Genomic DNA, 20,380 nt, shown 5'->3' on the forward strand with positions numbered 1-20,380 from the left:
GGGAAGGTGGGGTCGCTGGCTGCCGCGTTGCCAACCACTGCACGTTTGTTGAAGTTGGGCAGCAAAGATCGAGATTTAGAGGTTTATCCGGCGCGTTGACATCAGTTGCTGGGGTTCACCCCAATTTGTGATGTTTTGCGTGCGACGCGCAGCGCAGCGTGTGCAGCAGGCGTCGGCCCGCGCCTTCTCGTCGGTGCCCAAGCCGCAAGGCCCGTGGCAGGCGTACCTTGCGCTGCTTGAGCGCTCGCCGCTGCCGACCAAGGTCGTGACCAGCGCTGGCATTGCAGGCCTCGGCGACATCACGTGCCAGACGGTCTTTGAAGATCACCCGTTCGACGCCAAGCGCTTTGCCATCTTTACGACGCTGGGCGGTGTCTACATTGCGCCGACGCTGCACGTGTGGTACGGCTTCCTCAACCGCGCGATTGCTGGTACGGCCAAGACCGCGGTCGCGAAGCGCCTCGTGCTCGACCAATTCGTGTTTGCGCCAACGTTCATGGCGTCGTTCTTTGCTGTTCTCACCGCGACGAACGACTCGGGTACCATTTGCACTGCGATTGCATGAAAGCTCATGCATCAATGCTAGAGGTGCCGGTCACGGATCGCATTCGTTCCAAGATCTCGACCGATTGGTGGGACGCTGTGAAGACGAACTGGGTCGTGTGGATCCCGGCACAGTTTTGCAACTTTGGCCTGGTTCCGCCGCCGCTCCAAGGTACATTGCGCGATATGTCGACAGGAAAGGATTGCGGAGCGTCCTCTGTAGTGCTCTTCTCGAACGTTGTCGGTCTTTTCTGGAACGCGTACATGTCGTACATCAGCTACAAGCCGGCACCGAAGGAAATCACTGAAGAAACAAAGTGAAGACGGCGCTACTCGACACATTACGAGGTGTAACGTGCTATACATCTCAGTGCAAGACAGACGCTTTGTACCAGTCTTTGAGGGTCCCGAGCGCGATGGGTTGAGAAGAGCTCGATGGTGCAATGTGCCCCGACGTTCGCTCAAACGAGGTGGTGGAATGATGCCGCCTTCACCTTGAGCAGAACCCTTACTGTGTTGCTACACTGCACTTAATACAAACACACAATGCATAGGACAAGTGGATGGATGATACGTCGGCCAGGGCAAGATGGCGTTGCCCTACGAGGGATCTCTCGACGTTCCGTCTCTGTCGCTGAAACCCTGTATACAGCTACATCAGCCTGGTAGTTACCATTCTCTGCATCTTCCGCCCATGCGGCTTATGGGCTCTTTCATGTAGTAGTTGGTGCATCCGAGTGCGCGCAGCACGCCACGTCACGAAACGCTAATTGGGTGTTTTTATCCTGTCAACCGGATGTCGACGTATCCGGATGACGCGATCCGAGGAGCAAGTTTTGTGGTTGGACATGGCGTCGACAAGCGAGATGGAAGTCCTCAGCCAGGGCGCGGAAGCGGTAAGCGCCGATCGCTCTGGCCATGCATCTCATCGTCCAAGTAGATCGTATATGGCACGACCTTTGCTGGCCGACCATGCGTCATCAAGGAGCGCGTCGTCAAGGCCTACCGGCTGCCGCAGCTCGACAAGAAGCTTAGCCACCGCCGCCTCGTGCAGGAAGCCCGCTGCAACATGAAGTGTCGCAAGGCTGGCGTCGACACGCCTTGCATCCTCCTCATCGACGAGACCAAAGGCCGCCTCTTCATGGAGCGCATCATCGGGCTCAGTGTCAAGCAATGGCTCTTCAACATGTACGACGCTGCGACGCAGACGTACGCGCCGGCAGCGAAAGAGCTTGCGTACCAGATCGGCGTCGCCGTCGCCCGCATGCATGACGCCGACATTGTCCATGGCGATCTCACGACCTCCAACTTGATGAAGAAGGACGACGTCACGACCATCGTATGCGCCTGCCTGCTGCTGCTGCTTGGACCCACGATGCTGCATGTAGACGGTGATTGACTTTGGCCTTGCCAACTCGCAGCCGCTGCCCGAAGACAAGGCCGTGGACCTCTACGTGATGGAGCGCGCGTTCCAGAGCACGCACGTGCAGTCGGACGACTTGGTACAAGAACGACTTATCGATTGGCCGCATCTCATGTCGCCTAGGTGGCCGAGATCCTGCGCGCGTACAAGGCCAAGTCGCGTCGCGCCGACACGGTGTTTCATAAATTATACCTCGTGCGCTCGCGTGGGCGCAAGCGGACGATGGTGGGGTAGTCGCAGCTCGTCCAGTACGAGGCTGCCATAGTCTTCATGCCATCTATCAACATGCACCTTGCCTTCATGCGTTCCTCGTCGTCGCCTCGAATATGCAGCACGGTTGACGTCTACGGTACGGCGGCATGATAACGCAGCATGCGAGATGGGTATGTGTTGACGGCTGAGCGGGATCGGACCACCTGTTTCCATAGATCGCGCAGGTATGCGTCGACGGCGAAAAGACGGAAGAGAACGTCCGACGATGCGCGCTGCTCGTATAACGGCACCACGCGCTGCGGTCGTGGGACTTAGTAGAACATGCAACCTAGCAATTTATTTCTTCTGCTTCTTTGCCGGGCGAGCCTCTTCTTCATCCTCGTCGTCGTCGTCTTCGGCTTCGTCGTCATCGTCGTCGCCACCAGCGTCGCCTTCAAAGTCCTCGTCGTTCTCGTCGTCCTATAGCGCACGATGGATGAGCCACGTGATCCTTATTGCATAAGCGCTAGAGCTGGCCCGAGGTCTCGCGACTACCTCGAATTCTGTATACAGATAGGATAAACCGACCTCTTCCTCGGCGTCTTCAGCGTCTTCTTCTTCATGCGTGTCGTCGTCTTCCTCGTCGTCACCGCCCTCTTGGTCCTCGGCCGAGTCGTCGGCCGGCTCGTCGTCGCCATCTTCGTCTTCGACGCTGTCGTCGCCAGCGTCCTCGACATCATCTTCCTCTTCCTCGGCATCGACATCTTCCTCGACGTGCTTCGGGGCCTTGGCAGGGCTCTTCTTCGTGCTCTAGCATTCCTCCATGAGGACCATGGACTCGGCGGCAATGCTTCCTCGTACCATGCTCGACGACGGACCTTGCGCTCACGCGGCTGATTTGCTTGTGGAGCTCGTCGCGGTCCGTTTTTCGAATCTGCGGTCGCAAAACAGGCGTACGTATCGCTCTTGTACGACACAATGTACGTTTGCACTTGTACTTTGTATCATAAAAGCGCCACGCAATACGTACAGTGTGTACGGTGCTGTACGAGCGGGAATAGGGTAGATGGTCAACACTTGAAGTTTGTATGGGCGTGTGGGGGAGCCACAGGTTGAAGGGGTGGGAGCGCCGGGTCGAATTAAAATGTCTTGCTGTTTGTATCGCATCGTAGGTTCGAGAAACTATTTTTAGAACCTCGTGGCCTCGGCATACAAACCGCAAGTCCAAATAGCGACTGCACGTTGATGGGGTCCCACAGGCCGCCACGTGGGGGGTGCTCCTACGCGTTTGCATGCGCGTCATGTCCTAGTTGAAGGACGCTGTATGCGGACAAGTCCGATTTCAAGCGCGCGAGATTCATTTTGATGGCTACTCGCGGCACGCACGTGTCCGGTTAAAGATCGACCGGATAAAGATTGGATACTCCCGGATACAGGCTACGGATAATGCTGTTTGTTTTCCGGACGCGGGCGTCCAATTTTGAAGACCCGCGAAGCCGGCGCATGGAGTGGCAGATCCCGACGATCCGCGCGCTGGTAGACATGGACGAAGCGCTTCATGGAGGCTCATGGAGATGGAGCATGTAGAAGCGACAGCCGCAGGTTGACGAAGCGCAGCGCATCCTCGAGAGGATAGCATCCTACGTGCTTCCGATCATGTCCAAGCGACAGTACCGCGTGCAGCAGCTCCTCGAGTTCTTCCCGAAGAATGCCAACTTGCTCGGGATGAACGTCAACCATGGATGGAAAATCTACGTCCGCCGTACGATGCATCATCGTGGCGCGCGATGGCCTCATGCTGCTGGCTAGTGCGTCCGGCGGCGCGGCCCACGAGCTTCCTGCCGTTCGAGGACCTTCTCGGGACGATGCTCCACGAGCTGGTGCATATGAAGATCGGACCGCACAACGCAGCCTTCTACAAGGTGATAGCTCTTCCAGGCATTGCGTGCGATGACCTACCTGTGATCTAGTTGTTGGACGAGCTGACGTCCGAGATGGAAACCCTCATGGCCCAAGGCCTCATCGGTGGGCTTGTCGACATCTCTGCCAGTCAAACTCAATCATCCACGATGCTCTACAGGCATCACTGGCGCGCAGTTCCAAGACGCTGGCCAAGGACATGTGCGTCGCCCTTTACAGCGTCCGTAAGTACATCTGATTGCACCTTCCAGGCGCTTGGCGGCGCCAGCGCGAGAAACGTTGCCAAGGCGGCAGCGGACGCTGCGATACAGCGCATGCGGGTACGCTCCCACGTCGTCTCTGCCAACGACTTTGTACGAGAGCATAGCACCAAGCCCTCGTCGGCGCAAATGGCTCGTGCCGTCTCGGCGGCGATGCATCTGCCACGGCGGCCAGCTTGACCCCTGCGATGCTCCGGCAGAGAGCGCTCGAGGCCGCCGAGCGACGACGACACGACCAACTGACATGCGGCACGCACGACGAGCCGAGTCGTCAGATTGGCGAGGCCGCGCCCGAGCCGTACGACGGGTGGAGCTGCGACCAGTGCACGTTTCTCAACGACGAGCGGCAGACCGTTTGCGCCATGTGCGGTGCGGGTACCAAGAAGCGGAAGCGCTCGATGGGCTCGGTCGTAGACCTCACAGTGTCGCCACCCCGGCCACCTCGGCCACCGGCAGCGGCCCCCACCGTCATCGATCTAACTTGACCAAACACAAACATCGCTCTTGATTTGCTTAGAGCTCGTTGCTAAAGCGGGCCACGCCGCTCGGGCGGCGGTCCAGTGCCGCCTCCGACTTGAAGATGCCCTTCCCAAAGTACTCGGCGATCGTGTTGAAGCCGTCAGCCGCGGTCTCGAGCTACACTCCACATGAGATCGGCGCATCCACCAAGGCAGTGACGGCGTACTTGGTTGAAAAACTGCTCGTGGTTGCCGGCCTTGACTTCCAGCGACTGCTTCAAGCTCAGCAAATGCCGGTGCTCGGGCGCACACGTGATGCACTCGCGCTCCGTCTCGGAAATGCAATTCTACCGCCAATGGAACGTTATTCTCGACACAGACGCGGGTACGTACTTGATGAAACGAGTGGCCGCACATGAAATGCACCACCGGGAGATCCAAGTCGTGGCTGCAGAGGTCGCACTTGGTCGCTTGGAAGACCATCGCCTTGGACGAGAGCGCAGTCATTTGCGTGCGCATCTTGGCCGTGTCTTGCTTGTACTTTTTGATCTCGTCGCTGTCAGCGTCAATGTGCGCCTGGTCCTTCTTGAGCTGGCTCACGACGTACGGCCGCACGACTGAGAGCGGCATCTCGCGAGACTGGCTCAAGATCGACACCTACCTCGCCACAAAGTGTCAACTTGATATCTCGATACACAAACGGCCGACGCACCACTTGGAGTGGCGGAATCTGCAGCGTCGGCGTCACGTCAACAAGCGCGAGCAGCTGCTTGAGTTCGCTCCACTCGTCCGTCGAGCGCGCGGAGGCGCCTTTGGGATACGGTCCGCGCTCGGCAAAGTACCGCAGCGCCAGCAGCCAGAGGTTGCTGTCGGTTTGCTGCTTGACGAGCTCAAGCACGGCCGCGTCCTCACCTTCCTCCATGTGGTGCTGGAGAAGCATGTGGTACATGTGCAGCTTCTGGTACAAATACCGCTTGCCCTGCTTGAGCCCGTGCATTTGCATCAAAATGAGCGCGTGGTCTTCGTCGTACTTGACACGCGGGTTGTCGAGGAGCGAGAGCACCGCGGCTTCGGTCGTCACGGGCGACGGCGCCTCCGTCACTTCCGGCTCATCGCCCTCGTCGTCCTTGGGCACCTCGCGCTTGTGCGTGTCGTTGAGGACCATCTCCAGCAGCGTGTTGCCGATCGACGTGTTGCTGACGCTCTCGACTTGCACAATGTACTCGAGGAAGTCGCGCAGTTGCGTGCGGTGCGACACAAAAAGGTGCAGAAAGTCGCCTACACACGCCACCTTAGCCACCGTTCTCGCGCCGTATCTCTCTACCAGGATCCGACTTGGCGTTGGTCGTGGCCGAGAAGCGGCCTGTGCACAGCTGCTGGAGGAGCTCGGTCGTCGGACCCGGCAAGTGTGTCACGAGCGTCCGCCCATACTTGCGCAAATTCATGTCGGCCTCGGCAAACGATAGCCCTAGAGGTATTATGCATGTCGCATGGGTGCATCGAGACGGTGGACGTACCGCGAATGTAGTCGAGCGCATCGGCGACGCGGGCATGCTCGGCGTCGCTGAGGGTGTCCGAGATGCGGTCGAGTTGGATCTTGAGGTACCACGAGTGCTCGCCGTGCTTTTTCGCGAGCGCGAGCGCGTGCTGCGGGTAGTTTTCCCGCAAGACCGTCAGCGCCGTCTCGACGTCAAACGTGAGGGCTTGCGGCGTGCCTTCCTTGGCGCTGCTGCCGTCGTCGTCAATGAGGAGGAACGCGTCGAGCTTCTTGACGTCCTTGAGCTTGGTGTAGCACTACATCCATGTCAAGTTGATAATACGATGGTGGTGGACGCACGTTGAGCAGCAGCGTCGTGTGCTCGGCGGTCGCAAACGCCTTTGTGTGCAGCGTCTCGAGGTACGTGGTGAGGTTGTGGATCCGCTGCGCATCCAAGAAGCGGCGAATGACATACGAAGGCTCGACGTGTCCTAGGACATGTCTCCCTCAGATGCACGAAATAAGATGAAGTGGCCCACCGATCGTGCGCGCATACTGGCGCAAACTGCCGTCGTAGTCGCCCTTGTTGTAGAGAAAGTCGCCGTACATGCGGAAGATATCCATGATGCTCGAGAGGTCATAGTTGGAGCTAAACGCGAGCGAAATCGCGATCGGGTACAAATTCTTGTCAAAAGAATGCTGAGCTTGGACGCGGTGTCCTTCTCGCTCAAACGGTAGACCTACGAGCAGCACTCAATTTGGAATTCAAGAGCAGGCGACAAACCGAGCCAAAGGACGTGACGACGAAGACGGCGCCGAATTCGCTCACGACATGCCGAATCTCCTCGACTTCTTCGTACCCAAAGCGCGTAGCAACCACGTTCCGGGACGACGCGCCTGCATCCATATGTCGCGCCGACCGAGTAAGAAAATGTGTACCGGGCAGCGCCTTGGCCGTGTTGGTGAGGATCCAGTTGAAGGCAATGCACTTGTTTTGCAGATCGTAAATGTTGAGCTGGTTGCGGCCTGCACAATAAAAAGATAAAAAATCGTAAAAATCGTAAAAAGGAGTAAAATACCGCGCGAATCGGCGTGGGCGACGAGCAAGTAGTGCTTGAAGAACCCGAGGTACTTCTTGTCGCCTTCAAAGCCAAAGCACCCGGTGCGGTCCTCGGGCGTGTAAAAGTACACGGCGTCCGTCTGGCCCATGCACATGTCGCCGTCGTCGTTGACGCAGCCGCAGTGCAGCGCGACGCCTGCTCAAGCATAATGGATAAGCGGCGATAAGAACCGATGGAAAATTCGCACCGCGCTCGTCGAGGACGACGGACCGGGGCATGAGGCTGTTCTTCGACTTGACGTCGTCGCAGTGGTAGCACGTGAGGCCGCGCTTCGTGGCCGCGTACAAGTAGAGCGCGTTCTCTGTCGACGTCTTACCCGGACCGGCCGCGGGCTTGGGCTTCATGGCAAAGCTGAGGTTCGTCACGGGCGAGTTGATGGCCGACTGCAGCAGCAATGGCGGGCCGCCGCCCGACATGCCGGGTGCACGACGCTACATGCATCCGATCAAAGGCGAATTCACATGTGGTGAGCGCGTACCTTCATTTCGCTCCGGAACAAGATGATCGCGCCGTTGCTAAGACCGACGGCGATCTGCGACGCGTCTTCCGAGACGGCAAAGGCCGTGACGGCTTCCTCGGGAAACTACAGCGTCCTTGAGAAACAATTTTTGATAGATCGTGATGACCTTGGCGAAGATCTTGAGCTGGAGAATGAGCTTCGGCTTGCCTTCGCGGTCCTGCTGGTCCGTGCGCCACATCTTGACAAGCGCCGTGCTGTTCTGGACGCTGCCCGTCGACGCGTACATTTGTTGCTGTTATCATGGCGCGTGAGATGGCGTCGATACCAAGGATCGTGTACCTCGTCTGTCTGCGCCTGCGTGCGGTTGGCTTCGGCGACCGCCTTGGACGACTGGATCAAGTCGGGGTCGCGCGGATCCTTGCCGTCGCCGATCGAGACCAAGACGTTGGTCTTTTTCATCTGCCCACGACGCCATGAGGCGAAGGTCGAGCGAAGCGAGAGCGTACCATGACGACGTGCGAGACAAAGTGGTCGTGGGCGCGGAACGCACGCGTCTCGAGCTGGCGGTTGGCCATGTGGATCTGGCCTTGGGCGTCGCCGACGATCAAGAGGCCGCGGTTGCCGCTCATGCACGTGACGTCGACGCCCTACGCATGGTTGGCCTCGTCATCTTGGCAGCTATAGGATGCATGTACCCGCAGCCAGTTGCCATTGCCGTCCTTGAGGAGGTCGCGGTCAAAGAAGTTGAATCGCCGCCACTGCGCCATGCTGCGGCCGAAGGAAGGAGCTGACTTGTGCTTGCAAAATGCTCGGCTCGCGGCCAGACTTGATGTTTGTATCCAGCAATAACCTGTGATAATGCATATTTGTTGGTATTCACTGTGAGGATTTTGGATCCGACAACAACTACAATGCATCGATGATCGCGTGCACACTCTTATGTCTACCGTCGTAGAAGGTTGCGAGAGGACATGCGTCGCCATAGAGAGCGCTGCTGGTCGACTGCACAGACCTGCTGCATGTCAATATCCGTTGACCACGCGAGAGACGAGGCGTTCAAAGTCTGCAGAAAATTGAAAAGCCCACCACGTCCCAACCTTCGAGGGTTGAAGAAACTCGATTCGTGCAAACCCAGATGTAAACCGAAGGGAACCAATGTGCAATGTAGTAATCCAGTGAGTCAATTTTGTTTGATTCCCTTGTGTCAACCATTGTGCAAGTGATTGATAATCTATTACCAACGGCTCTTCTGGAGATACGCGCCGTTTTTCCTCGCCGTGCTTGAAGGATTTATATTCAAACGCCTTGGTCTCTGGCGACTGTTTTAAACGAGTCTCTCGACGATGAGCGCTCTCCGTCTCCATACTATATATGCACGTCGTAGTCAGTCGCCGCCTCGGACTAGTTAGTCATCAAGAATGGCATTGGGCGCATGCATTCTGTTTCCCACGTATTTGGATCATGTGTAATATTCACCGTATAGGCATATTAATATACCGAGACCATCATTTCTCACGTGATGCGGCATGTGTGTCGGTGCGACATTGAATGTATGTCGCTATAATGGCCACTTGGCTATTGCGCATTGTTCAATTCGCGCCCTAGCCCACAAGCATGACCAGCACCTCGTCGTGGCGCACCAAGACGTTCACAGCGACGACCACCGACATCCACGGCCTCGTGCTGCAGACACGCGCCAACTTTGTCGCAGCAGACCCGGCGGCGTCCGTGGCCACCGTCACGTTCCGGACCGACTCTGACGTGCTGCTGGACGCGATCACAATTTCTGAAGTCGACGCCGGCAACACCCGTGCAATCTCCGTCGGCTGGGATCGCAATCTCCACCGTCAGCACGACCTTGAGGCCGCGTACATCGTCGATATTGCACTGCCGCCACACGCGCTTTCATACCTCGAAGCTGTCGGCGACGTCGTCGTGGGCCCGCGCGTCCTCAGCAACGCGACAACCAAGAACATCCACGTCCTTTTGAGCGGCAGTGGCGACGTCTATATCGACGACACCAACATCTACGCCGACCGCCTGCAACTCACGCTGCAAGGGTCCGGGGACTTGCAGTTTGCCGTGCCCGAGCTCCACGCCAACGCCGTCAACGTCGCTGTGCAAGGCTCTGGCGACTGCGCGCTCTTTTCGCGTGTGCTGGAAACCAAAACACTGGATGTCAACGTCGAGGGGTCCGGTTCTGTCTACGCGTCCGGCGCGCTGAACGGGAACCCAAGCGTGACGACCGACGTCGACGGGTCGGGCGACGTCAGGTACACGCTCTCGGGCGATTGCAGCAGCCACGAGATCGCTGCGTCGGCGTCCGGCGATGCCAAGACGAGCTCGCTGGCGTGTGCAACGACGAGTGCCCGCGCCTCGGGCAGTGGCGACATTTACGCCAGCGCGTCGGCCTCGTTCACTGCGAGCGCGTCCGGCTCGGGCGACGTCTACTACGTCGGTCCGGTCGTGCCGACCATGAGCGGCAAGTTCCGCACCAAGACATTGCATAGCGTCGACACCAAGACGCCGCACGCACTGCCGCTGCATGTCCCAGCGACCCTCCGCATTGGCTCGCACGGCGCAATCTACCAAGAGGGCGGCGTGACGTGGCCCGCGTCACTCGTAAACAAGGACGGCGTCCATTTTGTCGGGCTGATTCTCGCCGCCATTTTCGTTACTTTTGCATCGTGCGCAAGTGCTGCCGCTCGACAAAGCGATCGGCGTACGACGAGCTGCCATTGGTCGTCGTGGTGCCTGGTGCTCCGAACCAAGGACAATATTACCAATCCGTGCCGCAGTACGCCGCACCGCCGCAGCTCGTCGTCCCGCAAGACACGACGTACAGCAAAGTCTAGTAGACGTAGCTTCGAAATAAACGGCATTTTTCATGGTATTATAGACCACATGGAGAAAATACACAAATGGTCGACTACACGATCGCATCGGCACGTGTCGACGCAAGCGTGTCGACGGCAACCTACGTGACGCCAACGACATGTGCAGAAAGTCGCTGGAGAGAGTTGTACCCAAGTGACGAGGATACCGAGCGTCACGTAGTATGGCACGCAGAGGTAGACCGTTGGGAACGCTGCATACTCGAGGCGGCAGAGCAGGAGGAAGAAGGGCGCAACGGCACCCGTTAGGAGCGTCGTGAGGACCAAGCACATGCCCCACATGCTCACCGGCGAAAGGCTCCGTCGGTCGTCGCGGTGCTGGACCAAGAAGCACGTCAGCAGCGGCTAATGTATGCACATCACTATCAGCAACATCCTCGAAGTAGACGTGTACCAGCACGACGAGACCAACGACAAGTTCAATGGAAATGACAATCATGTACGGCAGCCACACAATGGTCCAGGGACACACAAGGACTGCATCGAGCTTGAGGCCGATGAGCACGACTTGGACGCTGAGGAGCACGCCGCGGGGGCTACAGTGCAGCGCCCCGCAGCCACAAGCGGTGCGAGTGCTATCGACCACGTGCAGCCAAGCACGTTATCGAGACGTAGTGCCAGCAAGAGTTGACCGGCGATCACGAGTAGGACGGATGGCAGTCGCCACATCAAGCTAACCGTGTGGTAAGCACATGACGCTGCACGATCATGACATACCATGCATGGTCGTCGGACATGTCGTCGACGGCCACGGAGAGGCGCAGCTTGCACGCGTAGAGCACGTACAAGTCGAGGACCCAGAGCGGCATTAACGTCATCAGCCACGACCAGGCGACGAGGCCATCGATGCGCAGCGTGATCCACACTACGACAGCAACCATTGGAACGCCATTGACAGAGTCGAAAGCTCGCACGAGGTAGCAAGATGACGGGTGCGACCAAAAGACCCACAAGCACGAACAAGAGAACATGGTAGAGACGGCCCACGGACACGAGCTGGCGCTGCACGATGGCCGTCAAGTACGGCGGCGGCGCCATCGTCGGCGCCTCCAAGCGCAGCGTGTCGAGCGTTGCGAGCAGCGACGGACGGCCGGTTTCGCACGGCGACGCGGTAGGCTCCCAGTCAGACATGGCCGATTCGATTCTGATGGAAAACCGGTAAGTTTACAGCTCGTTCGTTTTGCGTGCAGCACGTTCGGCGACACAACCAAGAACATTCGCAGAATCTCGCCACTGACTTATCCTTTGCATTTTGGTTTAGGGCGGGACGGCGGCCTCGGCCGGTCGCGTGCCATTCGCCAACGTCCTGCAAAACTGATCTCGGATCTGCGCCAGCTCGGCGCCGGTACCAAAGACGAGCGGCTGGTCGCTCCTAGCACAGATAACGTGGCGAACGATCGCATGGGAATGATTTACCGCTCCAGGCTACACGCCAAGAGCGCCTCGAGCTCCATGAGCTGCGCGGTTTCTTCTTCCAAGGACGATCGGGACGCTGGCGGCTGCTGGATTTGGTGGCAGAGTTGGTGCATGGCCTGGATGACATCGACGAGCGACGCTTCGAGCTCCGAGACTTTGGCCTCGGCACCGCCGAGCCTACGGTGCACTTGATAAATAATTGAATTCTATCAACATGGAAACGGAACCTACCGATCCGACAGGGAATGGTCGTGGCACACCTTGTCGACTTGGGCTTGGATGTCGCTAATCGCACATGTGGACCCTAACCGCAATGACGTCAACGTTGACGTACGCGATAAACTGGTGCACGACAGCGGTCAACGCCTGCAGTTTGGTGCCATGGCCCTCGCATGTCGCCTCGACCTAGGTCATTTTATAATCCCATCCAAGTCGGCGTGTGATCAATACAGTCGTTTGTGCAGACGCGAGTGCGTCGACCCGAGCCTGCAGCTACCAGCGATCGTCAGGCTGCACGCAGGACATCCCGTACCTCGAGCAAAGTATCATCGTTTGACAAACGAGGTGCCTACGTCCCGCACTTAGGATATAAACAAGCGAGTCGTTCGTTACGCACGGTCTTAGCAGCAGGGTCGCCATCCTAAGCGGTAGAGCATGAGCAGCGGTAGACGTCTAGTCAGTTAGTACCTCGTTCGAGCTCGACGGTGGCATCGACTATGCAGACAGCGTCAAAACCTCAGCGACGATATCGCAGAAAATTCGTTCGCACCCGCCGTGCGTCCGCGTGGCCAATCGCGTCCTTCATCTCGGTTTCTATTCCATTTAAAGTCCATTTCTTCCCAAGTCATCGTCGACGCACGGAATTTCTGAAGAAAGTACTGCGTGCGGGTCCACTGGGTCTCGAGCTGCTGCTGGCGCTGGCTGAGAAGCTGCATTGCATCCGTCGCGTCGGTTCGTGCTACGCATGCGATCCTGTGCGAAGCTCTGATGTGCGACACGGGCGTACGATGGGCTTGCTGTAAAAGTGGGGTGATTTGAGCTTGAAGACGGCCGAGCTCGCGCTCGACGCTCGATATTTTGCACTGCCTCGGCGAAATGATGCAACGTGTAGCAGACGATGGGGTACCCGCTTCTTGAGCGCCTGTGTGACCGCGTCCTTGTTGGCTTTGGTTGCCAAGTGGGCGTTGACAGCCTCAATGTCGGCCTTGCCATCGATGATTGGCACAATCTAGTGCACCCAAGGTATTGTCGCTGCGTGGACGATGCATGCCTTACCAGCCGCAGCTCGTCTTCGAGGAACCGTATTCGGCGGTCGGTCTTGAGGGCACTGGAGGATGATGTCTCCTGCGTCTTCGAGTCGCTTTGGATCGACGAGCTTGTAGTAACACGTACGGTGGCCTGCAGCGCCGCCAAAGCGTCTTCGTGCGTTGCCAGCTTGGTTTGCAGCCATCGCAGCTTCTCGGGAAGATCGCCGTCGGTCGCCGAGGGTCGGTGACTGGCCACGGAGCTAGTAGCAAACACGTGGTGCTCGGATCGAGATAGGATCGAGACGGACCGCTGTAGCGCCTGCACGTCGTCCGTGAGGCTGTGAAGCGCCCGCTGCGTCACGCACTTGTCTGCTTTTGCCTCCACATCCCGGCGGTATTGCTAGGACCGAGCTAAGATAGCGCGAATGCACCAGCGAACAACTACCTCGAGCTGCGTCTCGAGGTGACTCATGCGCGCGCTTGGCGCTGGCTCGACTCGAGGAGCTCCACGAACGTCGCACGCAAGATGCTCTAGACGCGTGAGAGACTGCGCGTACGCGCTGCCACGTACTTGGATGTTTTGCCACTCGCCGCTGCCCTCTTCGAGGTCGGTCCGCAGAAAGGCCGCCATCGTGAAATCCAGGATGATGACGCAATCCCGTTGGATCTTGCGAAGGGTCGTGCCGGATGATATCCGGACAACACCTCGCCATGACCAGGATGAGAGAGCGAGGGTGACAAAGCTCGTTGGGCTAGCTTGTATATAAGCCACGCAAGGCGATGCACTGAGGCTAGAAGCTGAAGGTGCGAGGATGGTGGGTGGAGCTCCTACACCGCTACACACGTCGCGTACAAGACGTAAAGCCCATCACCAAGGGTGGCCATTGAAGCCATGGAACACAACCATGACGGCCGAAGCACAAGACGTGGTTACAACGGGAAGTTAAACAAGCAATCGAGCATGCTGCGACTAGGCCGCCGACGACAAGAGCACCTTCACGGGCGATTTGCGGACCTTTTCCTGGTCCTTTGGCGACGGGAGGGGCACGAAGCGTGGCGCTTTCAAGAAATACGCTGGAAACTCCATGCGCAGCGCCGTCTCGAGGCGGCGCTGGAAGCAACCGAGGAGCTCATTCAAGTGCGTCCATGGAGCACGTTGTCCGAGGTCCTGCACGGCCGCCTCCACGACGCACTCGAACGTCGACGGCGCGTCGAGGTCGTCCCGGACCTGCAGCCGCCCCATCTCGTACACGCTCAAGCCGCGCGCGACGCAGAGCTGGACAAACTTGGTGCCGAGGTGCAGCGTCACCGCCGCTTTAGTTGGAAAGGCCACGGTCGGGTACTGACGGCGCCACGCTTGGAGCTGGCTCGTGGCGTTGAGGCGGGCGACGTACGCCTTCGTGGTCGCTGCGAGCGGCTGCCGCGCTTGCGGCCAGTGCAGCCACGTGAGCTGCGTCTCGCCCATGGCGTCGTACTCGGGCAGCACGCAGCCGTGGTCGATCGGGATGAGGCGGTTACCGGCCGTCCGTTGCACGAGGATGTTGCCGGGATGCCGGTCTTGGTTGACGAGGCGAAGGTCGAGAAGGGCGATTGCGTGAACATCCGTGATTGGAAACTGCGCAGGCCCGAGGTCTTCCGACGAGCAGTCGTGGGGTGCGTACAGCTGAACTGACCCGCGCTTGAGCGTGAGCGAGTGGAACGCCTTGTGGCGACCGGTCGCGAGGGCCGTCGGCGGCACGTGCGCCAGCCGTTCGTCGTCCACGAGGTAGGCCATGCACTCGCGCAGCGCCATCTCGCCTAGTGGGATGCCCGCGCGCATCGGACCTGTCTCTTCTGGCGACGTCGGGGGTTTTGGGGTGTGGACTGCGAACGGCTCTTCGTCGCTGGGCTTGAAGATCGCTTCGAGGCGGTGCGAAGTCGACCGAAGAAAGTACGCGCCACCGCTGCAGTCGTCAATCGCAAGTGGGGCGACGCCTTTGGCAAACGCGCCTTGGATCGAGGTCGTGAGCGAGAGCAGTGGGGTGGGGGCGGCGCAGTCGACCGCGAAGATCGGCGCGACCGACATGGCGCAGGGCGGCGGGTACGAGGATGATGGAAGCCGATGACGTCACGGTCGAGGTAGAGAGTGGACGCGATGGCAGGCCACCGAGGAGAGCGGTACACGGGCCGTCGTCGGTGACGGGGACTCAAAAAGACAACGCCAATTCAGCACTGCAAACCAACTTCAAGTTGGCCACGCGAGTCAACGGGGATTGGTAGATATTCTAGCGACGCACCAATCAAACGCGCGTATTTTAGTTTTGACCGATGGAAATTTCGAAACGAAGATCAGCGCTCACCTGACGTACCATTGCTGACAGCACCTTTAAGACTGCATCGCGGAGCAAAATAGATAGCTGCCGCTGCAGCCCTTTAGCGTCCAGGATGGGACTTCACCGTGGGATTATAATAGATAGCTGCTGCTACAGTCCAGGATTGACTTGACCGTGGGATTTCGAGCTAACTCGACGTCGATAGAACGGGCACTGGCGATTCAACAAGGATCTGCCAATCGCCATCGAGTTCGCGTCCGACGTGGGTAGCAGCAGTGCAGTGATGCAGCCGACCAAGCAGCAATGGCGAGACCGTGCTGATTCGGACGATGGAGGTTCTGGAATGTGTCAGATCGTTGCTGGCGCGCGACGCATTCTCGTCCTCAAGGTTGTTTTGTGGGGTTGTGGCGGTGATCTTGCCCGACGCGTCCCCATCTCGCCACGTCATGGCGAACCGGTTCACTATTGGAACCGGTTGGCACGACGGTTTCGCTCGTGTCCTTTCGCCTCTTCTTCTGTAGACTTCAACGTGGGCAATGAGCGCGAAGGGCCGAGCCGTCATCTGCGGCGAGTGCGACGACCAGCCCGCGACGCTCGCGTGCGCCGAGTGCCACGAGCCAGAAGACAGCAGCAGCAGCAGTAGTAGTGAGACGAAGCTCTGCCAAGGGTGCTCGCTCCTCCTGCATTCGCTCAAGAAGCGGCGATACCACCACGTGCGACCACTCGACGACGCCGAGACGACGAGCGCTGCGCCCGAACCCGCGCATTGGCACCCGACGGCGTACGATATTCAGGACTTTGAGGAGCTCGAAGTCCTTCTGCCCAAGCTGCCCGACGGCTCACTGGACATCGACATTGGCCAAGTCGACGGCGTCTTTGTCGTTCAGCGCATTGCGCGCGAAAAAGAGGTCTGTTCCTTGGGCTTTAAACAGTACGTGAGATGACGCGGCTAGATCTCGGCGCTCGCAGTCGGTGACGTCATCGTGCGCCTCCAAGGCCGGCCCGTCCACAACGTCGTCTTTGCCCAGCTCTTGCACTTGCTACATCGAGAGCCTCAGAGTGTCAAGCTGCTATTGGTGCGTGGCCAAGACACGCCCCGTACGAACTTCTTGAATGCCATACATTTCCATAGTATGATACCGACCGTCGTTCGAATTGTAGGCGCGCTACTGCATGCGTGGCTCAAGCTCAACGTGGCGCGGGACCAAGCCGCTCAAGAGCGCAGCAAGGAAATCATTTCGCTGCAACAAACAGCTTCTGGCCATTACCAGCTGCAGCCCAACGACGTCAACTTGGACCTTATGTTTGAGGACGCGGCCGTCTCGGACGCCAAAGTGCCCGTGATTTCGTTTCTGGGCAACACGACCGCGGGCAAGTCGTTCTTGATTCGCGCGCTCATGGGCGACCACGAAATGTCTGTCGTTTGACTCGAATATGTCCCCTGTTGCTAATCCGATTTGTCTAGCCGGCCGTTTTGCTTCGACGAAGACAAGATGTGCAGTACGACCGCGAACGCCAACATGTACTCGTCGACGTGCGTTGTGCCGCACGAGCGCGCCAACGTGATCGATTTTGAAGGCGAGAACGGACTCACCCCCTTTATGAACATGGTATTCTCTCAACTCTTGATACATTGATAGACTGATAGTGTTTCATCAATTCGATGGTGTAGGTGCTGCGCACGAAACACCTCTTTCACTCGAGCAAGGCCGAGACGAAACAACGGCACATGGCGGTCCAAAAGTACTTTCCAAAGATCGCGTACCTTCTCAGCGACGTGATCGTGCTCGTGGGCGACACGAGCCTTGTGAACAAGGACTACTTTACGCGCTGCCGGGACTTTGCGATCAAAGCCAACGTCGGCATCTCCGAGACCATGTGCCGCCCGTCGATGCTCATCGTGCACAACAAGTGCAGCTTGACCGCCAACTTTAGCGTCGAGGCGACGACCGCCGAGTTCATGCAGGCGCACATTTACGACGAGTACGACGTGGTACTGGCCGAGAAAGGACCGCTCGGGCTCGATCTCCACCTGGTGTCCGACGCTGACAACAATGCCGACGTCGCCAGCAGCTTTCCCGCGGTCAAAGCGCTCACCACCGATGGAGTCGCATCCAAGAGCGGCAAGATCCACGTCCACGACCTGCTTGTGGCGGTTGGCGGCGTCTCCACCGAGCTTCTTAGCTTGGACAAAGTGCAAGCGCTGCTCGAGACCGCGTCCCGCCCCGTCACGGTGACGTTTCGGTCCGCCGATCTGCTCAATTCGGGTCCGTTTCATCGCCACCTCATGGCTTTACACGATACTATACATGGTTTCTTAGAGGCGAAAGGCTTCCTCGAGTACTTTGCAGACGTCAAGTGCGTGCGCGTGCCCCGGGGTGACATTCGCCAGAACATCCGCGGCAAGTGGTACAATGGCGACGAGATCCTCGACCAGCAGCTCGTCGCTATCCACGTACACCGTCTCTTTTGGAGAGGTTTGCCCTTGTGAGCGACAAGTGTAGCAAATCTTGAGCGACATGAGCGCGAAACAGAAAGCGATGCGAACGGACATTAGCGTCGGTGAGCGCGGCTGGTTCTTCCTCCTCCGCTCGATCGTCACCCAAGTCGCGAACGAGCAGCCCGTCTCGTTCGCGACGCTGCTCAACGACTTGCTCTCGACAGGCGACCGCGACGTCGATCGCATATATCCTTTGCCGTTTTTCCCCCTTGAACTAGTAGATTAGATTCAAACATCCGCCAAACGCCTTGACTTGAAGGTGTACGACGGCCACCTTTGTGCGCGTTTATGAGCGCTTTCCACGGCGCGACGCCGACTGGTACCGGCTCTGCATTGAGTTTACGCTCGAGCTCTTCCAGCGCATGATCGCCTTCAACATGCGACGCAAGGCGCACGCGTCCATTTTGACCAAAGAGACGGTGCGATAACAATATTTTGTGCTATAATGCAATGCGATGAATGGCGCTTTAGGTCTCGGCGCAGGCCAAGAAGAGTCTGTCGCTTCTGCTCAAGAGCGTGCAGCGCTTCTTACCGTGCGTCGCGTCGTGTCCGATGGCCGAGGGCCACCTCTGCGGCCAGCACCGCATGTTTCACGCCGGTGCCAAGAGCTGCCACCGCACCGCGGTCAAGGTACCGCGGTCCGGCGGGCGCTGGGACCGCTGGCTCAGTGAGCTCGACGGTGGCCGCCACTTGGTGTGGGAAGGCGCCTTTGAAGCGCCGGCGCTGCCCGCGTCGTACTTTGAAGCGGTCTACTGGGAAGACACGTTTGTGCAGGGTGTGCTCGCCCACTTGTTTTCTGGTGACGTGCAGCACACGACGTCGATGGACCAGGTATCGCTTTGCATCGCTGTTGCAACATGCAATGATGTTCGTAGACGGACGAGCTACTCTTGCGGCTCCTCACGAGCTACCGCGGCGCGCTCATGCTCGACTTTAAGGTCTTTTCAGAGAACGCGCTCGGGCACATTCCGTGCACGCGGTGCTTCAAAGGCTGCGACGCCAAGGCGACCGTCGCGACCACGATGAAGGAGCGTCTTTTGCAGCTGCACTCCCGGATCGAGCTGCTGTACTTGGCGCCGTACCAGCTCGGTGTGTGCGCGCAGTGCAAACCATTCTTTACCGATCTCGGTTTGCTGTCTACGTAATTGTCGACATATTGGTATCACCTGAAAGTAAACTTTAAACATTGTATGTTCCATATCCTGTACTAGTACAATTTACTACACTAAGCGTACCGCTTGACCGACCACACCCCGCGAGAAGGCAATGTATGGCTCAAGCGACACGGCGGCGGTTCTGACCGCTCATTTCGATCTCCAAGAATGGCGTGCATGTACTTTGCAAATTCTGCATCAAGTTTACAGCCCAAGCTCTTATGGCCGCAACGAAATGTCATTCTGTTATCCTGAACGTTACCTGTTCTTTCGCCATCAGGTGTAAGTCAACTGGCACAAATCAAATGCCTCCCGTGCTGCCACGTCATATGAAACTGCCTGGAGTCATCCCCACCTGTCCCCATTCGATGGATAGTCGTCGACGCGACATCAAACCATCGATGCACGAGCTGCGCTCAGAAGTAGCAAGTAGACACCAATATATGAGACACAGTAGTTCGTAGTTTCGCTAAATGCTCATCAGGATACTACTGCGGCCACAACCAAATCGGTTAACGGAAAAGGCCCGGGTTCTGGATGACGACTTGGTTTTGGTCGGCGTTTTGCGCGGCGAAAAAGTTGCTCTTGGAGAGCGTGTGGGCATTCGCCTCCGAGTTGGCGTTGGCGTTGGCGTACCCCTTCTTGTTGATGTCCGTCTTTTCGATGTACTGCGTGTCGGCGTGCTGGCGTACATCCGAGGCGCGGCCTTGGTTGGTTTCAATGTACGAGTCGCCCTTGTTGAGCGCGCTGGCTCGTTTGTTGGCGGCAGACAAGGCCGACGGCACAGCGCGACCACCGCAGCCGTTGCCAAAGCAGCCACCACCGCAGCCGTTGCCGACGCAGTTGCCGCGAAGATGACGCACCCATGGTGAGAGCACTGCGCCGTTGCCGCTCGTGGCTGCGCTGTTCTTCTGGAGCGCATTGTTCTTGGCCGTGGCATCTTGGTAGCCGCGGTCGTTGGCCTCTTGGTTGGCATGGTTGCTGTTCACGACGAGCGACTTGG

General features: G+C 58.2%; 10 protein-coding genes across 10 annotated transcripts; 5 read left to right on the forward strand and 5 right to left on the reverse strand.

Annotated features, from left to right (window-relative positions):
• Positions 1 to 123: 123 nt before the first annotated feature.
• On the forward strand, positions 124 to 925 carry SPRG_03278 (hypothetical protein). The gene is made up of 3 exons (XM_012341858.1): positions 124 to 539; positions 587 to 715; positions 767 to 925. The coding sequence occupies exons 1-3, from the start codon at positions 131 to 133 to the stop codon at positions 862 to 864; spliced, it is 636 nt and encodes a 211-aa protein (XP_012197248.1). The 5' UTR covers positions 124 to 130; the 3' UTR covers positions 865 to 925.
• A 450-nt stretch (positions 926 to 1,375) lies between these two features.
• Positions 1,376 to 2,284, forward strand: SPRG_03279 (BUD32 protein kinase). Its single transcript, XM_012341859.1, has 4 exons — positions 1,376 to 1,439; positions 1,484 to 1,882; positions 1,932 to 2,045; positions 2,090 to 2,284. Exons 1-4 carry the CDS (start codon positions 1,392 to 1,394, stop codon positions 2,198 to 2,200), a joined length of 672 nt encoding a protein of 223 aa, XP_012197249.1. The 5' UTR covers positions 1,376 to 1,391; the 3' UTR covers positions 2,201 to 2,284.
• A 179-nt stretch (positions 2,285 to 2,463) lies between these two features.
• Positions 2,464 to 3,082, reverse strand: SPRG_03280 (hypothetical protein). The gene is made up of 3 exons (XM_012341860.1): positions 3,020 to 3,082; positions 2,747 to 2,968; positions 2,464 to 2,638 (listed from the first exon to the last, which is right to left on the reverse strand). Exons 1-3 carry the CDS (start codon positions 3,020 to 3,022, stop codon positions 2,516 to 2,518), a joined length of 348 nt encoding a protein of 115 aa, XP_012197250.1. The 5' UTR covers positions 3,023 to 3,082; the 3' UTR covers positions 2,464 to 2,515.
• A 579-nt stretch (positions 3,083 to 3,661) lies between these two features.
• On the forward strand, positions 3,662 to 4,316 carry SPRG_03281 (hypothetical protein; the record flags this gene model as incomplete). The annotated part of the gene is made up of 5 exons (XM_012341861.1): positions 3,662 to 3,694; positions 3,746 to 3,920; positions 3,968 to 4,080; positions 4,129 to 4,191; positions 4,239 to 4,316. The coding sequence occupies 5 exons, from the start codon at positions 3,662 to 3,664 to the stop codon at positions 4,314 to 4,316; spliced, it is 462 nt and encodes a 153-aa protein (XP_012197251.1).
• A 535-nt stretch (positions 4,317 to 4,851) lies between these two features.
• On the reverse strand, positions 4,852 to 8,621 carry SPRG_03282 (hypothetical protein; the record flags this gene model as incomplete). Its single annotated transcript, XM_012341862.1, has 17 exons — positions 4,852 to 4,974; positions 5,024 to 5,143; positions 5,190 to 5,453; positions 5,509 to 6,074; positions 6,121 to 6,264; positions 6,314 to 6,590; positions 6,634 to 6,764; positions 6,813 to 7,013; positions 7,054 to 7,170; positions 7,213 to 7,299; positions 7,353 to 7,529; positions 7,582 to 7,825; positions 7,873 to 7,977; positions 8,021 to 8,146; positions 8,194 to 8,313; positions 8,361 to 8,501; positions 8,550 to 8,621. 17 exons carry the CDS (start codon positions 8,619 to 8,621, stop codon positions 4,852 to 4,854), a joined length of 3,015 nt encoding a protein of 1,004 aa, XP_012197252.1.
• Positions 8,622 to 9,468: 847 nt separating this feature from the next.
• Positions 9,469 to 10,459, forward strand: SPRG_03283 (hypothetical protein; the record flags this gene model as incomplete). Its single annotated transcript, XM_012341863.1, has 2 exons — positions 9,469 to 10,401; positions 10,448 to 10,459. The coding sequence occupies 2 exons, from the start codon at positions 9,469 to 9,471 to the stop codon at positions 10,457 to 10,459; spliced, it is 945 nt and encodes a 314-aa protein (XP_012197253.1).
• A 272-nt stretch (positions 10,460 to 10,731) lies between these two features.
• SPRG_03284 (hypothetical protein) lies at positions 10,732 to 11,037 on the reverse strand. The gene is made up of 2 exons (XM_012341864.1): positions 10,881 to 11,037; positions 10,732 to 10,831 (listed from the first exon to the last, which is right to left on the reverse strand). The coding sequence occupies exons 1-2, from the start codon at positions 11,028 to 11,030 to the stop codon at positions 10,784 to 10,786; spliced, it is 198 nt and encodes a 65-aa protein (XP_012197254.1). The 5' UTR covers positions 11,031 to 11,037; the 3' UTR covers positions 10,732 to 10,783.
• Positions 11,038 to 11,974: 937 nt separating this feature from the next.
• On the reverse strand, positions 11,975 to 14,043 carry SPRG_03285 (hypothetical protein). Its single transcript, XM_012341865.1, has 17 exons — positions 13,983 to 14,043; positions 13,857 to 13,942; positions 13,720 to 13,811; positions 13,557 to 13,671; positions 13,440 to 13,508; positions 13,291 to 13,392; positions 13,171 to 13,246; positions 13,024 to 13,122; positions 12,934 to 12,977; positions 12,852 to 12,878; positions 12,781 to 12,804; positions 12,697 to 12,732; positions 12,615 to 12,656; positions 12,499 to 12,569; positions 12,396 to 12,449; positions 12,165 to 12,341; positions 11,975 to 12,120 (listed from the first exon to the last, which is right to left on the reverse strand). Exons 2-17 carry the CDS (start codon positions 13,881 to 13,883, stop codon positions 12,006 to 12,008), a joined length of 1,170 nt encoding a protein of 389 aa, XP_012197255.1. The 5' UTR covers positions 13,884 to 13,942; positions 13,983 to 14,043; the 3' UTR covers positions 11,975 to 12,005.
• Positions 14,044 to 14,318: 275 nt separating this feature from the next.
• Positions 14,319 to 15,701, reverse strand: SPRG_03286 (hypothetical protein). The gene has a single exon (XM_012341866.1). The coding sequence runs from the start codon at positions 15,474 to 15,476 to the stop codon at positions 14,382 to 14,384; it is 1,095 nt and encodes a 364-aa protein (XP_012197256.1). The 5' UTR covers positions 15,477 to 15,701; the 3' UTR covers positions 14,319 to 14,381.
• A 546-nt stretch (positions 15,702 to 16,247) lies between these two features.
• On the forward strand, positions 16,248 to 19,426 carry SPRG_03287 (hypothetical protein). Its single transcript, XM_012341867.1, has 9 exons — positions 16,248 to 16,631; positions 16,677 to 16,821; positions 16,885 to 17,137; positions 17,189 to 17,333; positions 17,396 to 17,990; positions 18,045 to 18,178; positions 18,228 to 18,642; positions 18,695 to 19,054; positions 19,099 to 19,426. The coding sequence occupies exons 1-7, from the start codon at positions 16,260 to 16,262 to the stop codon at positions 18,447 to 18,449; spliced, it is 1,866 nt and encodes a 621-aa protein (XP_012197257.1). The 5' UTR covers positions 16,248 to 16,259; the 3' UTR covers positions 18,450 to 18,642; positions 18,695 to 19,054; positions 19,099 to 19,426.
• The last annotated feature ends 954 nt before the right edge of the window (positions 19,427 to 20,380 follow it).

This window comes from Saprolegnia parasitica (genome assembly GCF_000151545.1).
Source record: "Saprolegnia parasitica CBS 223.65 unplaced genomic scaffold supercont2.8, whole genome shotgun sequence".
NCBI classification, from domain to species: domain Eukaryota; phylum Oomycota; class Saprolegniomycetes; order Saprolegniales; family Saprolegniaceae; genus Saprolegnia; species Saprolegnia parasitica.